Source organism: Geospiza fortis, unplaced genomic scaffold (assembly GCF_000277835.1).
Source record: "Geospiza fortis unplaced genomic scaffold, GeoFor_1.0 scaffold1, whole genome shotgun sequence".
In the NCBI taxonomy this organism is placed as follows: Eukaryota; Metazoa; Chordata; class Aves; order Passeriformes; family Thraupidae; genus Geospiza; species Geospiza fortis.
In genome coordinates this window covers 2,584,856-2,607,448 of record NW_005054320.1, presented here as the reverse complement: position 1 = coordinate 2,607,448, position 22,593 = coordinate 2,584,856, and the positions used below count along the sequence as shown (strand labels likewise).

The 22,593-nt window shown below is 41.7% G+C and overlaps 2 protein-coding genes across 2 annotated transcripts in view; one reads left to right on the top strand and one right to left on the bottom strand.

The window, feature by feature from the left end:
- The first annotated feature begins 7,497 nt into the window (after positions 1–7,497).
- GPR15 (G protein-coupled receptor 15) lies at positions 7,498–8,598 on the top strand. The gene has a single exon (XM_005420542.1). The coding sequence runs from the start codon at positions 7,498–7,500 to the stop codon at positions 8,596–8,598; it is 1,101 nt and encodes a 366-aa protein (XP_005420599.1).
- Positions 8,599–21,440: 12,842 nt separating this feature from the next.
- Positions 21,441–22,593, bottom strand: part of LOC102031831 (apovitellenin-1-like) — a 2,773-nt gene continuing 1,620 nt past the window's right edge. The window contains exons 3-4 of the mRNA XM_005420541.2: positions 22,166–22,325; positions 21,441–21,540 (exon numbers count right to left, since the gene is read on the bottom strand). Of these exons, the coding sequence (XP_005420598.1) occupies positions 21,441–21,540; positions 22,166–22,325 (260 nt within the window). The remainder of the gene's footprint in view (positions 21,541–22,165; positions 22,326–22,593) is intronic.

The following is a 22,593-nucleotide window of genomic DNA, read 5'->3' as shown; positions in this document are numbered from 1 at the left end:
CCCTTCCCCATGGCTCCTCGCCCTTCCCCATGGCTCCTCATCCTTCCCGATGGCTCCTCACCCTTCCCCATGGCTCCTCGCCCTTCCCCATGGCTCCTCATCCTTCCCCATGGCTCCTCACCCTTCCCCATGGCTCCTTATCCTTCCCGATGGATCCTCGCCCTTCCCCATGGCTCCTCATCCTTCCCCATGGCTCCTCACCCTTCCCGATGGCTCCTCGTCCTTCCTGTGGGGAAATTCCTGCTCTTGGCCAGCTTGAACCTCCCCGGCTCTGTGTCCTCCCCTCCTGTCACTCTTTACCTGGCAGAAGAGGCTGATCCCCACCTGGCTGGGGAAACCTTTCTAGTTCCTTCTGTTTCCCTTGATTGCTTGTAAAAAATGGTGATATGACAGCCTGGCTGAATGACTTGAGAAAACACCAAGTAAGGGGGAAAAAAATTCAGGAAAAAATGCAAAAATTGGCAACACTGGCTCCATGCCCCAAACTGGCTGTTTCCCTCCATCTCTGGTGCACAAAGCCACAGAAATGACAAGAGGATTCTTAGAAGTGGTTAACAACTCCCATGGCTGAGAGACCAGCCCACCCAGTCTTGGTTTTACAAAACTTTAAACAAGCAAGTATTCAGAAAAAAAAACCCAGAAACATTGAGGCTTTCACACTTCTGAGGAGTTCTGGGGAACTATCCCACCCAACTCCTCTGCCAAACAGCCAGGGAGCATTTTTGCAGCCAGGTTAGCAACTAGGATGCAAAGATGAAAGCAGTCATAGAAGAAACTTCTTGGATTTGATGCAGCATTAATTTTTTAATTAAAAAAATTCAGAAATTGCATTTAATCTAAGAAATTTCTGTCTATGTGCCTGACTTTCCGGAACATGAAGCTGTCTCACCACCACCTCATAATGTAACTGTCTACAAAGGCATATTTTGGGGTCTGTCTGGGATTAACCCTGGACTCTAAATACTTGACGTATTTATCAGTGACTTGGAAGAAAGCAGAGTATTGCTGATAAACCTCATAGATGACATGAGGGAAGGGTAAATAATGACATGGAGAAGGTCCTGGGACAGGGTGACCTGATCGTGTTGCAGCTGGGGCAAGCAAACATGCATTTCAATGAGGTCATTGATGAGCTCATTAATTTAAAAGCAAAGACTGGAGTCTATACTTACCTGACATGAGATTTTGTCCTGGGAAACGAAAAATGAAAAGGAAAAATATTGGTGAAGTACCAACTGCCAAGAAGTGGCCCTCCCCCAAAAAACCCCAACTTTCCTGTAACCTCAGATGTACAAACTGAAAAATCACAAGGAGGAAAGATGTGGTATCACATCTAGAATTGCTGCTGACTCTGAAATAGCATGTCTAGATTTGATACGTTGACAAAATAGAGATAAACCTGAAAAGGGATATGAAAATCACTGAGCAATTAGAAAATCTCTCTATATATCACCAAGGTCAACCAATTTTATTTATTGAAGAGGAGTTTATTTTAGGAGTTAAGTTATTGAACTAATGACTTGCAACACTATAAAATATGTGTAGTAGCAATAGGGAAGAAAAAAAATCAGGTACTTCTTTCTGTATACCTGGAAAAGCTATCAAAGCTTGAAGCCAGAAAACATTAAAAGGAAAAAAAATTCAACAAAACCCCTGTGGTAAAAGCAGAGTCTGAACCATTTACTGTAAAGTGCAGTGAATTATCTAACACTGGCACATCTTCAGTTTTTCTCCTAAAAGATCTAATTTCGTAAAAATGAAAATCAATTCTGAAAAACTTTGCAGCCACTGCTACTTCCATTATTAAATTAGGCTACAGTGACTTCTTCTTTTTCCTGATCTGCCCTGATCAATGTGAAATGTGCAGCTGCTCAAAAGCATCCAGAGTGAAGAGATGCATTTTCATTTTATTTACTTATAATCAAATACTCTCTACAGACTTCACCTGGATGGTTTTTTTGCTGGAAAAATACCCTTCTTTATCTAAGAGTAAGCCAATAAAAACATTACAAGTGAATGCACAGGGTCATTCCTTGATAACAACTATCTTTTTTCTTTTTTCTTTTTTTCTCTTCCTTTCACACCTCCTCAATGTGCCTCAGCAAAACTGATGGTTGATCTGTTTAGCTACAGAACAGGATCAGTTGGGAAGGTTTTGAAAGTAAAGTTTGCTTAATTTACAAGCACAAAGGGAATAATGCTGAGGGCTGTAGAATAAATGCTGTTCCTGTTTTTTGCAAAAGTATCTATGCTAGCAGACCTGGATCACGAGCATTACTAACTTCGCATGCACTGACAGAGGGTTTAACATCAGAGTGCTGCAAACAGAACAAACAAAACCAAAACCCTGATATGTTGCAAAAAATAATTAAATTGTTTAGTACAAAATGTCTGTAATTTTAGTTCTCACAATCTAAGAAAATAAGTAAACATTTATAGGAGGTGGCACCGTCTGTATTAAATGAGGCTGACATAGGATGAAAAAAGTACAAAACACTCTTCATATATCACATTCACATCAGGGGTTGTTGATTCAGACCTGAAAAGGCGTTCAAAAGTCTGCCTGTTCAAAAGTATTTTTTTCCAAAACTACGAGTCAATTTACAAGATGCCACCTCCCACAAGAAATATTCTTTTTGCAATATTAAAAGGGCAGTTGTAGTTTTAGTTACCATTTATGAGCATTTTACACAGCCTGAGTGAGCAGAAAATCCTCTGATTCCCCTTAGACCTCTCTATGCAGTTTGCCTGGTTTTATTTCTGCCTTCTATAATTTTCTTTAATATTTTTGTGGCACAGAACACAGTAGTATAATTTTCACAGACAAAAAACCTTCTAGATGTGCTTCTCCCAAATACCATGCGTAGCACTGGGGCATTATAATGATACTCATCCTCTATGTCAGTGGTCTCCACACCTTTTTATCATGTACCTTGTCAGTAAAATCTTTTTGAGCAGGCACTCCTAATAATGTAAATATTTTTTTTAAGTATACACATGTACTACCACACCAATATATAATGTACATTAAAAACATCAACAAAAATATAAATTAAAAAAGGATGAGATAAATGGCAAGAAACAATAATTAATATTTTAAAAATAAGTGTACAAAAATATTTTCTTCCTGCATTGCGTTTTCTAGACCGCTGCTCTCAGCATGAAACTATTTCAGTCTATCCTGATGCATTGCCTCAGTGGCCACAATTTTACCTGAATAGGTTCCACCCTTTCCTATTTGTTGAGGGATGAAACTTCCATTGCTTAGCCTTCATGTGTTTGCCTCTGAGCATGCCTTTAACTAGCCGTAGCATAATAGGACAGTTTCAGCCAATTTAATGTAGGCTTTTTGATTTTTTCTTTTTTTAATTAAGTCTGTTTCTGACATGGTTTTTTAAGTAAAATCATTCAGAAATGACTATACTTTATTTTACAGCCAAATGAACCTCTGTCCTTCTCAGCATTTATCACTATTAATAATTTACAGATATGCAGCTTATTTTATCTAGATGACTGTGCTTATATAAAAGTGCATGTAAAAGCTGGAATAAAATGACATTTAAACTATCAGTAAAACAGAGGGTGTAAAACAACATCAACAACATCAGCAACAACAACAAAACAAAACAAACAAAAAAAAAACACCAAAAAAAAAACCCAACCCAATAAACCAAGCCCACACCTTGCTACCTGAAATGCTTCAATTGCAGAAATTTGTAAGGGGGAGGTGGTGTATGTAAAAAAGAAAATCAGCAACACTGGCTACATCCTGTGAAGATATTTTCCCCACAAATTATGTGACTGCTTACCACAATACACGTATCACAGCCAGTGAAGAGCCATGAACAAAGACATTAAAGCTTTTCCCTTGCTGCTGTTGGAAATACCTCCACATTCCTATGAGGAAGATTTGACGAATGATGCAAACTCTGACCTGGCAGATCTCACAGGTGCATTTGAGAGAGGCAGAATCGTCAGAGAAACACAACCTAAGGCAGATCTGGCCAAATGCAGGGCTACCATCACAATACCAGCTCTGAATGTCTGGTTACAAAAGTTAAGTTGGTTTTCAGGTTCAAAACTACTCAGAACCCAGAAGCTTCTTTTTTTTTTTCAGAGCTGCATCAAGGGCTGGACAAGATGGGTATCCCAGATTGAAGAACATACACCCAAACCAAACCAGTAGCTGGTTGTTTCAGCAGAGAATTTTTTTGGGGGGAAAGTGTTTACATGTATCTGGTGAAGCCTGGGAGGAGGAAAATGCTGTGGAAATACTGGAGTGGGATGAGGAGAGGGGATGAGGAGATGGGATGAGGAGTCTATCCTTCTGAGCTTTCTGGAATATCTATGCAGGGGTGTTAGGAGAGGAATTTCCACATACTCAGTATTTTTGATAGCTTGGCTCTGTCTCAGGAAAAAGGGATGTGGGAAGAGTAAGACCCTACATGATGCCCTAAGTGAATCACTATCGCATAAAAACACCCCAGACTACATGCCTGCTGCTGCTCCACTCAGATAATTATAGATCATTTTATTATTCATAAGAATGCTTTAGATTATCTTCACAACTTTTCTGCCCAGATAAGAAAGTGTCACATGTGGAATATGGCAATGTGCAGTGACATCCCTATGTCTGCTTAGAGCATTCAAGAAATACACAGCAAATTCAGTAGAGAAGAGTTGGTCCCTCTTGGAAAAGGTTTACTATTTAATTTTTTATTTTAGTGAGTAAGGCTATTAATCTAAAGGGAGACAACATAATGAGGAACCACAAACACAGGAATACACAGATATAAAAGTATCTTTATGATGCCTTTAAGCTTTTTTAAGTTACTCAATTTTTGTTTGCTCTGAGATAGAGGGAAGGAGTGAATTTCAAGGAGTATGAAGTAGTGTGCAATGGAGGGAAGAGAAGTTTCTGTCTGATTTCTAAAGCTTGTAACTGCTTGTAAGCTGTTATATTCTACCTGCAGAGTAAAACAAGACGGAGATCCTCCTTTGCAAGTGAGGCAGAACAAGTGTAGAATTGACTGTAGGGTTCAGCTGGTCTCCTGCCCTAGTACTAATGGAAGGAGAATGCTCTATCCTCTATTTCCCAGTGCTTCTTGGACAAAAACAAAAAAATCAAACCAAAACAAAACTAAAACACATTCCTTGAAGCAGCAATAAGCAAAGGTCACGTAAAATTCACCTCTGCACTGAATTAATCAACCATTGTTTTTGTAAAGTGTAAGCTACTTGGGCACTTTTGCACAAGTCTTGGCTGAAAACTCTGTGTATTCTTTGTACTTTTCAGATGGTGAGAGGATGATTTTTAGCCTGTGTTTTCTTGCAGGTTTACACTTGATGTCACTTGCATGCAAATTGCAATGTCCTCAATGCAACCTGATTTTAAGAATTTTAGGAGTTTGGTTCTGTGCTTCCTTCTCCCAGCTTTGCCAGGGAAGAAATAAGCTGGCACACAAATTCGTACTGTAACTGACCACTAACAAGTCTCTTATAAAGAAAAAGACTTGCAGCAACAGTACCTACTCACTGTAATCACCACAGAAGAGACTTTTACATTTCATTGAAAATAAGAATTGTGTTTTAGGCAATCAGGTGCAGGAGGTTACTTTTAGAATAACAACAAGGCCTTTTACAAATCTACGGATTTTTTTTTTCTCTGAACAGAGTCACTACCTCTTGCTTAGAAGAGAATATAATGATTTTTAGGGTGAATGCTTACAACCCACTTTGATGTAGCAGGAAGATGATTTTTAGGCTGTTATTCGTTACAGGTTCACATTTACTTCTGTGGCATACAAATCAATAATCTGAGCCAGGGTGTTTTTATACACCTTGAGCCTTTTTCAGAGTTTGTGATGGCTGAATTACGCTCACTGATGTAATGCTTACACATTCCATGAAAATAATCAGCTGGAGTCCACTAGTGCCCTACAGCTAGGAAGGCAGTTGTGTGTAAGTGGGTACTTATTAGATATCAGTATATCAGCGTATCACATGAGGCAGTGCCCACCTAAATTCTCTTCCATCCAGCAGCCAGTCGTTTTACAGCAGCTTCTGCTTCTCCAGGTGCCTGGAAGTCTACCAGGAACCTGCTGCACAGGAGCGCATAACCTGAGCACTGGGAGAGTGAATCTGAGTGCATCCAGAGTGCTCTGGAGGGACTAACTCGCTGTGCACGCAATTTGGAGTTGCTCTTTGCATGTGGAGACACAAACAGATGCAATCTGTCTGCCCAGAGACGGAGCACGCACCAGGAGGTGATTTCTTCAAAGCTTTGAGAATCCTGGAGGCCTGCCTGGTCTGTGAATGTACTGGTGGAAGGGAGAGGAAGGAGAAAATGAATTTATTTTTAGAAGAGAGGAAGGATGATGAAGACCAATAGTGCAGGTTTCAAATTAGTATGCACTGACAAAGCTGTAATGAATTCGGTAGTTTTAAAAATGAGAATTTCTGTTTGATTTATGCAATGCTGAAAGGGCTGTCTGTAAGGTAAGTCACAGCTGGAGCAATACTGATACTGCAAATGAAAGACGAAGGAAATCAGAGCTCGTTAAGACAAGCGGGTACTGTTTATAAGAACAGCTCAAGAGTCACGCAGGCTGTGCAGCAGCAGGAGAAGGAACAAACCACTGCTCTGGAGTCCAGGACGGTGGCTGATGAGAAACCCTGTGTGGGGGATGGGAGCATCAAGTCAAGTTTATATATATAATATATATAGAAGAATATACAACAATTTGGAACATTATTCTTGAAGTTTCTAATACATTCCTAAAGTTGGGTCCAGGCCTAGGGGAATTGGCAGGGCTGCAGGGCAGGAGTGGGGCACTGGCAGGGCAGCCAAGAACCTGAGACTGATAGAGAACAACCAGCTACAGGGCAGAATGGATATAGGAGTTTTAAATGTTTTTCCCTATATATATTCATATGAGAGAATTTCTTTCAAACAGAAAGCAACAATCATAAAGAGTCAAGTAAGGTAAAAACCTCCAAGCCTCAGGAAAGTCAGATTTGCCCTGACAAGCAATTTATACAAAATGTTTTGAATATAGATAAAGGTTGGGGCACCTGAATTCACTGTTCTTGGGTTTCTTATAAGCTGGTACAATCTCAAATTTCTTCAAACTACCAATATACTTTCCTAAAAACCAAAAAGTTCAGAATCTCAAAAACTACCTTCCCTCCTCCTGAAAGAAAAGCAAAACCTGAAGCTGGAAAATGCAAAAGGGAGATAGAATCAGTAAAACTATACCTGATTTTTAAAAAAGTCACAATGCATTTAGTCTGAAGGCAGGGTTTTGACTCATCAGACACTCGTTGCTACTTCATTGCCTATGCAGTTGGTTAAAAGCGTATAAATTACCTCCCCACAAAAACCGCTTTTCTCTTCCTCCTGGCTCTCCCCTTCCTCCCTGCTCACTGATAAAATATTTTTAAAGAAGACCTGGAAGGGATCGGTAGGGGAGGCTCAGAGCCTCCTTCAGAGAGAGGATGAGGACAGCTGGGCCAGAAATGGAACTCACCCCGCTGTCATCCATGCCTACAGTCACCTTCAGCTATGACTACTACTACGATGACCAGTGCCAGTACCAGCACCTGCAACATATGTCTACTTTCCTGCCTATCCTTTATAGTGCCGTGTTCCTGGTGGGCATTGCTGGCAACTCAATCCTGATAGCGGCCTTGATCTTCAAGCAGCAGGTCCGGAGGCTGATTGACATCTTTATCATCAACCTTGCTACATCTGACTTCATCTTCCTCATCACACTGCCTTTCTGGGTGGACATGGAGGTGTCAGATGAGAGCTGGAGGGTAGGATCTTTCCTCTGCAAAGCTAGTTCCTATGTCATCTCAGTCAACATGTACTGCAGCATCCTGCTCCTCACCTGCATGAGTGCAGACCGGTACCTCGCTATCATGCACCCCTCTGTTGCACGACGGATCAGGACAAGATCCTATTTTAGAGCACTCTGCGTCTCTGTCTGGGTGTTATCCTGCTGCTTAGGGATGCCAACCCTTTTGTCCAGAGAACTGAAGACACAATATGGAAAGACTTACTGCACAGACAAAGCCGTGACAGAAGTCAAACAGATCATGTCACTGATGCTTTTAATCCTGGCCTTCTTCTTCCCACTGTTTAGTATCTTAACCTTTTACTGCTCCATCACCAAGAGACTCTGTGTGCACTATCAGAAGGCTGGGAAACGTGATAAGAAACTGAGAAAATCCATCAAGATTGTCTTCATTGTAGTGGCAGCTTTTGTTGTCTCCTGGGTCCCTTACAACCTTTTCAAGCTTATGGCCATCCTTTTGCGACTCCTAAAGCAGCCCGACTGTTTTTCTGGCACGGTTGCCCAGCTGGGCATGAAGGTGAGCAGCCCTTTTGCTTTTGCCAATAGCTGTGCCAACCCTTTCATTTACTTTTTCTTTGACAACTACATCCGCAGAGCCATGCTCCAGTGCCTGTGCCCACGGGTGAAAATGAGCAGCAACAGCTCTGATACCCTGGACACCCACCTGAGCCATTCCCTATCCAATTTTGTGGCAGGGGAGTATGCCACCAGGAAGAGGAAGCGCTCTGTGTCCCTCTGACTGCGAGCCGGGACTGCGGAGGAAGGAACTTCTTCCCCCAAAGATGGCAGGAAAAGAAAAGGAGAAACAAGCAACAGAGACAGGTGCAAGTGTAATGCAACCAGTGCTTCAGGTGGGAGGGACGTTGCTTCCTTTTAAATGCAAGTAGATGGAAACCTTAACCACAGAATTACTTCACAAGGATTGCTGTGACAAGGCATGGTGTGAATGTGAAACCTTCGTACCAATGAATAGCTGCAAATGCTTATGCTGGAACCCCAGTACAAGTGCTACAAACTACAGAAAAGAACCATATGATTCAGTCAAGGCCTCTCCGAGACAAGCTTTGAACTCATGCTCATATATAGGTTTTTATTCTGTGCAAGGTGATTCTTTTTGGTTCCTAGCTTGCCCACAAGTAATGCATAATGTCCTCAAACCAACCTGATTAATTTTGGGGTTTTGGAGGTTTTTTGAACTTAAAAATCCAATATTTTAATGAATTTGTGTGTTACTAGTTCTCATAACTCGAGTTTTGTGCATTTTAAGTCTCAGCTTCTTATTATAGCATTAAATCTTTAGTTTTAATAGTAATAATGAAAGTGCTTAGCCCCTCGGATTTCAGAAAAAACAGAACTTGAAGGCAGAGAGACCAGGAGACAAGCAAAAACTTAACCTTTCTCTTAAAGAAAACAAGACCAACAAAAGCACACTTGTGCTTTTTAAGACTTTTTTGAGGACCTGACCCAATTTCTGATTACTTGGGTCAGAACTAAAGAGTCACTGCCTTCTACTAAGGAGTGAGTTCTAGAGTGAAAGGTTACACACATGCAAACCTGCTTAAAGGCTTCAAATGGAAGACAGCTGTGTCAGCTGACACAGCTCATGAAAAAACTGTCTGGAGTAAAGGAAAAAAACCCTGGAGACTGGACCATGGAAGTGCCATCCCTCTGATGTTACTGCAGCATGTGTACATTCACTATGGCTTTTCACACCTCTGTATTTTCTAAATGACCGAAAATGGGAATAACTCTTCTGAGTGTTACAAATAAATCCTGGTATTTGCATTTTGCATTGAACCTTGTTGAACAGTTGAGCTGTTTAATGTCTGCAGAGAAAAAAAGCAGATCTCACACAAGGGCAGCGCAGACCTAGAAACGTGCACATCCTGCCCAGCTCCCCAGCCAGTTCCACACTGGAGCACTGGCTGGCAGAGCAGGTGGAGAGTTGGCTCTGCAGCCTCGGGGGAGGCAGAAATGTCTTTCGGCAATTGCTGGTGGCAGAGTGCTCTCTGGCACACAGTGGGATACTAAAACGAGGGTATCACTGAGACGCACAAGCTTTTTGCTTTCCCCTCCCTTCACTGCATGTGTTTGTTTCCTCCCTCACTACCTCTTCTAAAAGATTTTGGTTTTTTTCCTCCACGTGATAGACTTTCCCTCCCACCCCCACCTAACTGCCAAACTCCCTTTTCAGGCTTACAGCTGCTTACAGCTGTGAAGGGCATCAACTCTTCCTAGACCTGCCATTGTTTGAGAATGAGGCCAGTGTCAGTTCCAATTTTAAAGTTATAAGGTTTCAAATTTATTTGCAGTGACCTTCAGAAACTGCAAATAAAGTGTATAACAAGAGACCCTTTTTTGGTAGAAAAGTAAGCCTAAGATTTGCCTTTCAACTAAGATATGATTTTTATTATAGAAAAAACCAGTAAGTCAAACTTGTTCATTATTTCCTAAATCCTCACTGAAAAAACTACAATACTTTGGAATATATCCAATCCACAAGACTTTAAATAATTCTAGTTAGAGCTTCTGGTTTCTTTCTTTCTTTCTTTTTTTTTAATACTTCAAAACACCAGATCAAATTTGAGGAGCTCCACCAAGATCTCATGCCTAAAGATTTACTTTCTGGAAAATAACAAATAAACTTGATAAATATTGTCAGGCTTGAGGAGAATCATGTATAATTGCCACAGCAAATGCTCCATATGAGCAAAGAATTAAAATATATAAGAGGCAACTAATTCAGCAAAGGAAAACTTGCCAGTTTCTTTCAGTCTTTCACCTGAGTTAGTGTAATTTATTTTCTTGTGAACTGCAGGTCATTTGGCACTTTCATGACATGGTAAATATTATTTTCAATTTTTTTATTTTAAAGAAAAGAAAGCCAATTCTTGAATAGCTTTACCTCAGGAACTTTTACTATTTCATATTAACATTGATTATTTGTTTGTTGGCATTTACATATCTTAGAATGATACCAAAATTATTGTGATTGAAAGTATTTAATGTGGTAGACTTGAATAATGTAACAGGATGCCTATTTTATCAATGTTGAAAGAAATGAATGACAGTAAATTGGTTTGCTATGTAAAATGGAAATAGTGCAATTCTGATATGACACTTGCCAAAGACATTGGCAAGCAATTTAGATTGGGCTTTTTCCCCCCCACAACATTTATTATTTTAAAATATATTCGGTATGACTGCAGCTAATAAATACGGTTTGGCTTTTTGTAATCTAACTTCTGCTTTCATTGTCATGAAAAAGTAGCAAAGCATTACTAGAAAATCTGTCCGTGAGTCGGGATGAAAACATTCATCTGCCCATCCCACAAACCTTTTAATTATTTCAGAGATAAGGCTTTTATATTGCCTTAGAATTAAATCAAGACCTTTTGAGGTTCTTAATGAAAACAACTACACCCCCAATTTAGAGGTTGGTGCACTTTCTTGAGGTGTGCACAATCAAAGCTGAAGTGCCTTTTCTTCTTGATATAAATCAGGATCCTGTCAGATACATCTCTTGGTCTCTATTTTGGCTTGAATGAATCAGGAACTTTCAGAATTAAAGTATTTCATCTCAACACAAAGAAAAATTGTACCCAGACATGATGCTTGCTTAAATAGGCAAAGAATTTTTGCAACCTTATTTGAGCAGCAGATGTGCTAACACCCACAACTGCTCCACAGCTAAATGGAACTTCGAGTTGCAGAGTACTGAGGAGAAAGTCACACAGGGAATAGCCTCAGACCCAGAATAAGCAGGGCAAACTTGCAGCCCTCAAAACAAGAAAAGTGATGTAGACACTGTGTGGACGGACCCTCCACAAGTAGTGCAGTGAAGATTGGTTCTTGGAAGCCAAGAGGAGAACTTCCACTGACTTAGATGCATCCAGATTTCATCTGCAGCTTCTTGTCCTGGCTCCTTTAGACTGGTGGGAGGAAAAGTCCTCACAGCCTGTCTATGACTCAGGTTTCTAACAGGGTGGACTACAAAAAGAATATTTCCTGACTTTGCAATGATGTTGCAATGATATATTTGTCGACTGCTACACAGGGACAGTAAGGTCGTTGACAAAAGAAGGTTGAGGTTTTCTCCTCAGGTGCTTGCAGGGCATATTGTACAAAGAGATGTCAGCTCATGGGTGGGGACATTTACACATACTCCTAACAGATAGACTGTTACTACTGGAATACTAATTTGTTATCCCTGCAGGATCACTTCTATTCTTGGGGTCAGCAGGATCTTGTGAGTAGGTTTGCAAACTGATTTGAGCACAAATCATTATGTGTCCCAAAATGTCTAACTGAAACATGCGGACTCAATGCTCTTAAAGGTCTTTCCCAATCAAAATGATTCTATGATTCTTCTCTGGATTAAAAGGCTTACCCAGTTAAGGAGCACATTTCACGGTAAGTGAAGAACAGAAAGCACACACCCACAATCCTGCAATGGAAAATCCATCACCTCAGGCTATTTACCAAATATACCAGTATTCTGCATATTGTCAGAGAAATGAACAGGAACGAAGAAAGAGCTACCTAAATCCACAATGGATGGAAACTGGCAGTGCGTTAAATGGCCTCAGAAGTAATTACAATGCTACCAAATGTCACACACAGAAGTGGCTGGGAACCCCTAGAAAACCAGAAAGGGCCCATGGCATCTCATCTAACATTTTAATACTGCACCACAAAGCCTGCAATTAGCGCACTCTAGGTCTCAATAACAACCCAAGTAGCTGCTCGGTTTGCAGGTGCGGGAGTTCAGTACGCTGCTGCAGTCTTGCTGCAAGTGCCAGAGGTTTTGGAATAGTCCAGTCTCACTAAATGACAGAGGGGCTTTGGCCCCAAGCATCTGGGCAGCTAAGACTTGAGCTCATAATGAAGTAAAAGAATGCAAAATATGGGAGATGAGAAACCAAGTGGATTAAAAACCAACAGCCTTCAAGAAGAAAGGCAGTCTTCCAGCTCTGAGTTGGTGAAAAATTGCTGCCCAAATCGAGGCTGTTTGTGTTCATATTTTTTTTTAAATATGAGTTGAAATGTAGGGATTTTTTTCCCAATTCACTTCACTTATCTTTCTGTAACAGATTGCAGCAGCTTTGGAAACTGAGGCCACTTTGGTTTGAGAGCCAACATGATCAATATCAATCATCTAAATAATGCATTGTGACCAAAATACATATTTTCAAACTTCAAAACAGTTTCATTATTAGTAAGAGACCACATTCTTAGTCAGAATCTCCCACTAAATCTAGTAAGTAAATATGCATCCTCTGCTGTTTACTTCTCACATTTTCTAGAGTACATGGGATTTTACAAGAGGCAACTCAGCAACAGACCTCAAAAAAGAAAAGGCAAATGTTTCTCTTGAAATTTGGACTAAATTTAGCTGCTTTGGGGACTAAAGGATGTCACAGGGAAGGTAAGGCGAGAATCCTATCTCAAAGAAAATGCTTCCCACAAGGTAAATTCAGAGGCTTTCATTTGTATTAGCACTGATATTGAGAAAAGGTGACTACTCACTCTCTAAAAAGCAGATCCTTCAAAAGCGAAGTGAATTCAATAATATCAGGAAATAACTGGATGCATCCAAAAGTTACTAGTCAATTCTGAAAAAAAAAAGCCAAACAAGCAACCCTCTGTCTTTTACTGTGCAATGGAGTTCCCAGAATCTGATGCCTTCTTTCTTTCTCCATTGATAAAACTAGTTAATACGAATATAAAAGAACAGCTGTTTCTCAAAGAATGCCCTTTCTTTAACCCTCAATTTGAGGCGAAGAAAACCAGACTGTGAAACTGTGTGACATCTGCTCAGAGAATGAAACTTGGTCAGTGGTTTTAAAATCCATCAAAATTTTCAGTCTAGCTTTAAAACTGCTACACAAAATGTCCAAAAAGTCAGACTTGAAATGCAAATAGCAGCTTTTGCACTGAGAAACACTATGTATAATTAAATACAGCACAAATGTTTGCCATATATGGTACCATGCACCTGACTTGACCACTCATGTGACTTCCGTCTGTGCACTGCCTAAACAACTGCTTGACCACAACCACCATTTCCCCTGTCACCCACTCCTCAGAAGTTTCTGGGAACCACAGAAACTTCTACCCATGCCTCACACAGAGAAAACATGCAAGCCATTACAAAAAAAAGAAGATTAAAAAAAGGAGAGAATATAGGCAGATGTGTATTTGCTTTCGCCTGTGTTTGAACCCGTGGGAGTTACCCACCATGGATACAATCATGCCACCTACAAGGTGTTGCAAGTAAGAGTAGGAGCTTGGCAGCTTTCAAGAGACACATATACATACATAAACTTCTGCTCTCCTTGTAGCCAGCCAGGACACTACAGATAGAGAGGTGCTGAGAAGCAAAGAGGGCAACAAATGCACTGAGAAGTGCAGTGGTGTGCCCAAGACCTCAGCTCTAGATAGGGTGTTATGAAATCTAGTCAAAGAACATGGTACTTTTGACCACTTAGGAACACAACCAAGTAATTGAAAAACTTTTTCAGATGCCTCACTAGAAGAGAGAAGAAGGCTTTGGAAAAATCTAGAGCTAGTGAAGAGAATAACCCTTGAGCAACCCTTATAACCCCCTAGCTTCCAGGAGTCGTGTTTTGGTAACCACACCGATGGTGCCATGACACACACTTTTGCACAGCTACTCAAGAGGCTGTGACCTTCCTGAAGCTATTAAAAATGTCTGAAACCCCTGCTGATTCATAAAGGAGAGGTAACTCTCCTACTCTTCTAATTTTTAATTACTTGTGCAACTAGACTGATGATGCTTATAAGTCCTTATTTCCACTGTTGTCCAAATAAGTAATTACTGTCAGTATGGAAACTGCTGGTTTTGTTGAAAATTAACTGGAATTTTATATGACTAACTTCAAGAAAGCTGGGGTTTGGCTGGCTGAGAAGACTAAAAACCTAACTCACAAACTACCTACCCAGCAGTGAACCCAGCTGGATTAATTTGTCTCCTAGAATTCATGCTAATGATTCACCTCCAAAAGCTCTGAAGACCCATGAAATTCATAGTTCTGTGGCCTCCCACAGAGAGAGGAGCCACCCAAATAGTGCTCCCAGCTGTGCTGCTGGACTGGGTTTCCTGATGCTGCTGGCTGCACCTTCCTTAAAGTGCCTTCAAGCAACTTAAATGAAGCACAGGGCAAGGTCATGGTGATTTAGGCATCTGTGTTCTCTGCTTTGGGCACCTCTGTTCCCTGCTCTTCTCCCGTGGTTGTAAGGACAGGACAAACTGTGGTATAAAAACACAACAGCTCAAGTGTCTGCTAACAGCTGCAGGGTAACTACCGGGCTTTGACATAGAGTGTCTCATGTTCATGGAGAGGAAAAATAGTGATGTGCATCTTCCTTTTTATCTGAAAAAAGCAAGCCTGTGTTCTGACTCATGCTCTAACAAGTGCCATTACCAGCACAGCTGGGGAAGACTGCAGGCAATCATCTAGTTCACTAAGAGCACACACTTAACAGATTATTTTTCACACGTATCTGTCAAAACCCATAAGGGTAGGTAGCCGTCCTTTATCCTCAGAACTCACCAAATTCACTGAAAATCGTGAGATGCCATGCCAAATCTATTCAGAGGTTCCTGTTACTTGGTTTTGAACTTGTAGGTTTACCCTTTAACCACACGCTTTCCTTACACACACTGGAAGGGAAATAAACATTCCTTTAAAAGGAAAGCTGAAGGGTTCTGAGGATAAAACCACCTATTAGCATTATGCATAGTCAGTCCACTCAGGGAACAGCCATGCTGCCACATACCAATTTAGGTGCTTCAGGACCAGGTTTTTTATTTACTCAGTTATTTAAGTCAGGTCTGAGATTTGCTTCATCAAGGGAGTCAGTCATAAACCCTGGTACTCTGTGGGGGAAAATGCATGTCAAGAACTGAAGCATTTTCTGCATTCGTGCTCCATATTTTGATTTTATGTGTTATGACAAGAGTCTGCAATGTCTGCATTACCTGACAGCCCTCTATGGTGGATAGCTGCCAATGAGCTGCCCAAAAAACTTCTAACAGTGCCTACTGTTCTTGTCTTTTGATACAAGAATTTTTCTCTAGGTTTACAGATGGCAATTGCCTGCACCATATTTCTAACACTGCACATGAGCTGGTAAAAATTATTGATCTATGGTGAGTCAATTCAACAGAGAAATATTTCTTTTCCTCACTCCTTCACCCACACAGTGAACCCTCCTCAATAATATATGATGGAGCAGAAGGTGCTTACAATTGAAGTGGAAAATTTTTAAACCTAACTGCTATTAAGAAGTCCAAAGAAGAAGAATGGAGTTTATATGAACAAAGAATGTTTTAGAAACACAGTTAATCAGATTAATGACTGTTTTGGATGAAGCATTGCTTCTCAATAAATAGTTAGGTATTATGTGTCATGTATACATATGTTGATTTTATATAATAGACTTTCTTTTTCTGGGGTATCAAAGTACTATTTGGAAAAATGGGTAACTCCAAATAAAATATCATTTTCTCCCTCCAGCAAAATCTACCAGTTATTTTTGCAAAATAGGATTTCTATCAATTCAACCTCATTATTAGAATAATAAAAGCTCATTTGAAATCTAAAACCCACAAGCCTTGCCCTGATCAGGAAAGGCTTAATTAGTTACTTAGATTACTAAAATAATTGTATGCAGCTCCAACTATTTTTGCCACCCAAAAAGAAGAAATAGGAGACTTCCCACTTTCATGCTGAGCAAAGGAGCTCAGAAATATGGGCAACATAAAAGGCTGAATTAGCCAACAGCCTCAGTGGTTTAACTGACAAAAGGCAGATTTAAAAAAGGACAAAACAGCCAGTGGCCATTAAAAAGGTTTGATTTTTGTGGGTTTTCTTCCTTAAAAAAAACAAAACAAAAAACCAAAAAAACAAACAACCAAAACCAACAAAACAACAAAACTTTGGATTTAATTGACCACAGCTGAGAGCAGATTACTCCTGCAGGTCACACAGCCACGTTGGCTGTTTCACAGTCCTGTGCCCTCCAAGTATCAAAGCCCATCTGAGCACAGCATTTGGAAGCCGCTGCTGAAGGGAAGGTTACCTGGGAGGACCTGTGCTCCACTCCAAAGAGAGCGATCCTTCAGTGGCAGGACTTTTAAAATCAGGCACCCCCGAGAAATGCAAGAGACAATGAAGCCTTTGGAAAGAAGAGAAAATGTTACAATCAGGAAAAAATAACTGTCTTGAAGTATTTTTTCTAAGCAGGGAACTTAATCCACTTGTTTTCAAACACTGGGTCACTCACACATTTTCCCTCACATCTGAAGTTTTTTTCTCTCGAGTGAACTGAGAATAAAATAGCCCCAAAACCAACATCTGAATCCGTTTAACAAGGATGCTACTGCAAACCTGAAGATAGGCAGCTGTGAATATAAAGGTGAATATAAATGATCTGTGCTCTTCACTGACATGTACAGCAACTGTACTTGTAAATATTTCTTTTGTCAAGATCTTCAGTGCATGTTAGGGTTGATAGCAAATGTTCTTTAAACCATTTCCAGATACACTCCTGTATGGCCGTGAGCAGGTTAATGCTTCTCCCACGAGGCACGGGGTGTACCTGATGCTGTGGTGCACATCTGAACACCACCATGTTATGGCACTGGGAAACTTTAATAAAGCAGTTTTAACACAGCTACTGTCAAAACAGTTAGCTTGTACTTATGCCGCAATTTTCTGGGTTTTTGAATAGCAAACTCAAGAACACTTTAAGAAACATTGCACAAATAAACACTTTGAGAAGTGGCCTAATCGCACATCGCCCCCAAATCTGCAACACGAGATCATCTAACCCGGCACACCCTTTCTCCCCCACAAAAAACTGTGTCTGCAAAGCACAGCGTGGTCACTACACACCCAGATGAAAGGAGCCCCCACCTCTCGGGTGAGCACGCAGGTAACGAGCAAACACATGAGAAAAAATTTCTGTGTATTACGGAAACAACATTCAAACCCTCCCCATCCCAGGCCGGCCCAGCTGCAGCCTGTCAGCCCCAGCCCGGCCCATGCCGAAACACACTTCCCATTCCACGGGGTCAGGCGGCCAGCAGGGGGGAATTTACCTGTCCCAGCCTCACCAAAGAGTGGGATTATGGCTGTAAAAGTGCTCCTCCCTTCCTCCAGCCACTCCTGCCCGACTCCCGCCTCCCCGGGCATCCCCTGCCGGGCTGGGGACCCCTTGTTCTCCCCAGGCCGCTCCCGCCCCCGAGCGTGCCCGCGCTCCCCGAGCGGCGCCGGGAGGCTGAGGGGGATGAGGGGACGCGGCGACATCGCGTGCGAAGCGCAGGCGGCGCTGCCCCCGCAGCCCCCCGCCGCATCCTTGTGCCCCTTTTTTCCTTACTGACTTCACGCACCCATGCACACGCGCACCCCGTTTGTGTGTTTGGCGTTTACGTTTAAAACCTGGGAAAGCCTCTTTGCCAATAGCCCGTGGGGAAGGGCAGAGCCGTCAGAACGATGTGAGCTCGGCGCCTTAGTGAGCGTCCAGCACCTCAGCCTGCTCTTTCCCCTCACTGTGCCTGCCCGCAGGGCCCTCACCAGGGGACAAAACCTGCGGTACTGAGATGGAATGTCTGCGTGCGTGTAGATGTGAGTAGCTGCCGGAGGTTTCAAATATTTTACAAGATTTTTTTCCAGTCCTTGCCTTCTCAAACATCCTGCTCTGGACTTTTCTGCTGCCGAAGGACTTGGGCTGTTCGTCGGTAAGGGCAGCAACCACTGCTCAAAGCAGCACGGAGCTCGGGACCTGCGTTCCCTTAGCATTAATTAGTGATTTTTCCAAGCGCTAAAGAGGGGAGGGGAGCTAGGAAGTGTAAATGCCATCAACAATCCGAGCCACTGAAAATGGTGTAAAGTACCCACCATAAAAAATATTTTTCAAGAAAGGGTGTTTTTTGCAGAAATCATGAACACCCGAGGGGTTATTCCCCCATCTCAGAAACAACAGAAATCTGACATTTCTTAAGATTTCATGTTAATTGACTCAGTTGAACCTGTTACACCACAAGCTTTTCCAAATCTGCAAAGTGAATGATAATTACTCAACAAGAAAGTTTCTATGACATGAATCTCACTGAAACGAATGCTTCACTTACGAAGCCTCTCCAAGAATCTTGAAGCACTCAGTGAACTCTGCAACAGACATCACTTGGGAAGTGATTTCTGTACATATTTTAAAAAGAAATTACAGATTAACCTGTTTATTCCAACTGAGAATTGAGAGTAGATATGAAATATTTTAACATTGAGATATAAAATGGCCCACTCATTACATGTCCCATGAATTTGCCCCAGGGTCCTTTTTGGGATAAAAATCTTTTTTTCCTCTACCCAATCCCAGCCTGAATGCTGTCTCAGCTGCTAGTTTCTGTCTTAAAGGATGCTGGTAACATCAGGGGTAGAAGTGGCAGTGGAAGGTTGTCTACTTTGCTCTTTATAGGTTTCCCCATGTTGTAGATTGTACAAGAGATTAACTACCTGGAAGGTTTTCGACTTGTTTTTTTCAAGCATAAAAATGCATAGATAACTAACTACATGGTAGGGAGATTGAGTGCAAACAAACACAGAGATCTACAGTCTGATTCTGTTTTGCCCATCTGCTAAAATCAGACATCAAACTGCTGTTTGGGATTCATCTGACTTGGATTTTATTGAGGTCATATTGCAAAGAAGCAAAATGATAAAATTAAGTGCACTTAACAAAATGTCAACTTTTTAATGTTTTCGCACAGAATTCATACCAGCTACTGTGCTGCTCCAGCTGTGCAGCGATGCAATACAGAAATATCACTGGGTTGCATTGGTGAAGTCACACAACAGGTTCAAAATGCTACATGAGGACCCCTATACTTTCCAAACTTTTTCCTACTCTTTTTGGCAGTGCATACAAGTAGATTGAAAAGGCTGAAATGCCGATTTCCAGGACACCAAATTCTTAAGAGAATATTCAGGCTCTTTCATATACTCATAACTTTCACTCTGTCAGAAAGAAGTACTTTTGAAATGACAGAAGAACAAGCTCTATTCTGAGAAAATTCAGAATGGTGAATTATTCCTTGGGACAAGAGAAGATTTAAGTAGCAGGGCTTCTCCTTTTAAGTGTCATATTTAGGAAAAAAAAAAAAAAAGAAAAGATTGAACAGACACATGGGAAAAAAGCAGGAAGTCATCCCTGTAGCAAAAGAGCTAAAGGACCTGGCTTTTTCATGTGGTAAATATTCTTATCAGCAAAACAGTCTGCTTTTCTGAATCTCCTCCTAAATACAGGTCCATTTATATAATACATATGCATGTTTGTTCATTGGGCCAGAGAAGCACAGACTGTATAAGGAATACAAGCAGCAATGAATAAACCTGCAAAACCTCTCTGCAGAACTGGTGAAGCCATCAGAGAAGGAAGAACTTGCTGCACTGCATGGGGACCCTGATTTCATTATGATTGCACACAGTACAAAGGAGCTGCTGGGACAAAGAAAATGGAAAATGAGGGGATTTTATTCCAGGCAAGTGGTTAAGTGCAAGCTTATAGCTGATCTGACTGATAATTAAAGAAACAAAACAAAACAACAAAATAATTGGCTTGCTTTAGCCTATGCCGCAGTCTACTGTGACTTCAGAAAAATTGCCTACTTGCTTCTGCTTGCTTAATTAGAAAGAAGATAAACTTCTCTGTCCAGTGTGGGCATCTGGGCCGATGCAGTTACACAGGACTGACGAGGACCTGCCAGGTCTTCATACCCAGTGCCAGGCATAGGTCCCTCTCATAAACTGGTCAAGATAGTGAGAAATTTTCCATTCATTTCTCCTTTGGAAAAGCTCATTCAGTAGCCTCTCTGACCAATGAGATACACTTCCAAAGTCCAGTTTAGGTTGATGGACAGTTTAATTCACTGGCACTTGTTTTCCCAAATTATCTGAAATCTTCAGACACGAGATACAGGTGCACCTATTTGCTTCCCACCTAACCAAGGAGCACAATCAGTTGTGGCTACTCTGAAAGATGCTCAGGTAGTGCCTCCTCCACCCAAGATAAATCTGAGCTTAGTTAAAAGTGCCTGAACACTCAGGGTTTGTTGGCATTGCCTGCAAACACTTCTTGCGAATCACAGTTACATTCTTAGCAGAATGGGATGCCAAGGCAAATCAGATTCCATAATGCTCAATACAAACAACAAACTTAGGGAAGTGTAACAACCAATATTTTTTTTTTATTAGAGGAGCAACGACCAAGCCATTCAGGAGGAATTAATTTTCAAGATTTGGCTACAGAAGAATCTCTATATTGCCTTCCCCATGCCCAGCTGCTTGATTTTTTTCTGGGGAGGCTTCAGCAGATGCCTTCAGCAGACGCCTTCCATCTTTTGGTCTTTGAAGGTGGGTTCCCTCTAGTGGCATTAAGAGGAGCGTCGATTCTGTCTTATTGACTGATCTTGGTCCGTAGGGGGGGCAGGGGGAAAGTGGGCGCTGAAAGGTGTTACACGCTCACATCAGGAAACGCTGACTTGTCTTAATTTGGCTAATAGCCTAGGACTCTTGTGTACCACAGGTTCTTTATTTTTTCAATCAGCTGTTCAAACATTATACTGACTTTAGTTGTTTCTTTGGCGATTCTCTGTCTGCAGGAGACAACAGAGTATGTGGTAAGACACACAAGTATGTGAGGGTAATTCCTATCTGCTGTAGTTACCACTCTGCCTGTCACCAGGAGTGCAAAGCTCCTCGGCAGTCCTAGAGGGGCTTTCCTCAGAAGACAGGAATAGGCAGTACATGTGTGCCATGAGTTACATGAAACTGTCTCTAGGGTGATCATGTTTTTCCTTTTGTGAGGAAACTCATTCCCCTACCCTGAGCAAGACATATGCACAGCTAGAGCCAGGTCTGCGATTTGCATCAAGTGATTCTGGCACACTGAGTACTTAGCCCCTCACAGCACTGCAGCACTCTTCCAGAGGAGCTGATTCCCCACCAGCCAGCAGCCTCCTCCCTCTCTACCCGTGGATAAAGAGCAGTACCTGCCATCCCTGTGAACACTGTGTGCAATGTGCCTCCCTGGGAAGAGCTTTCACCAGCAGACCATATCACCTCACTCCCCCCTTCCAGCACCTCGCTCCCTTGGTACATCAGGCTTTGGTCGCTGATTAATTTGCCCTTGGATCTCTCCACAGAGCTGCTCTTTCTCCCACACCTCCCTCTCCGTTTTCACACATGGCTGTGGGAGTGTTAGTACAGAGCTTTCCATACCTGGCCGCAATAACTGTTGGACTCTGTACAGTATCCAACAAGAACTGGCTGACTTTAGGGGACACCTTGTTCACAGCTTCATAGAAGTAAGATGCAATAGTCTCAGGGATGGCCAGCAACTCACGACGGTCTTTCTCAAAGATGGACTTTGACTGCACTTCTGAGAAAAAAGGCAAAACCCCATGAGGTTTCCCATGTCTCTTGTGTCTCTGGTGTCTTCCCCCAGCTGCAGGGGAAGAGATTTGAAATTCTGAGATTCAAAACCTCTCCCAGAATTTGCTCTACAGCATTCAGCACACTCTCTTCACCCAGTCATGGGTATCTAAGTCATAGACCTTCCATGGCAGAGTATTTGCACTAAGTATGGGCAGTTTTCATGCCAGGTCTCTACTGACTTGTTCCACACTGCCAAGTACTGTGTATTCATA

Excerpts from the sequence above, each read along its gene's own strand:
- GPR15 (XM_005420542.1), top strand. The coding sequence starts at position 7,498 with ATGAGGACAGCTGGGCCAGAAATGGAACTCACCCCGCTGTCATCCATG.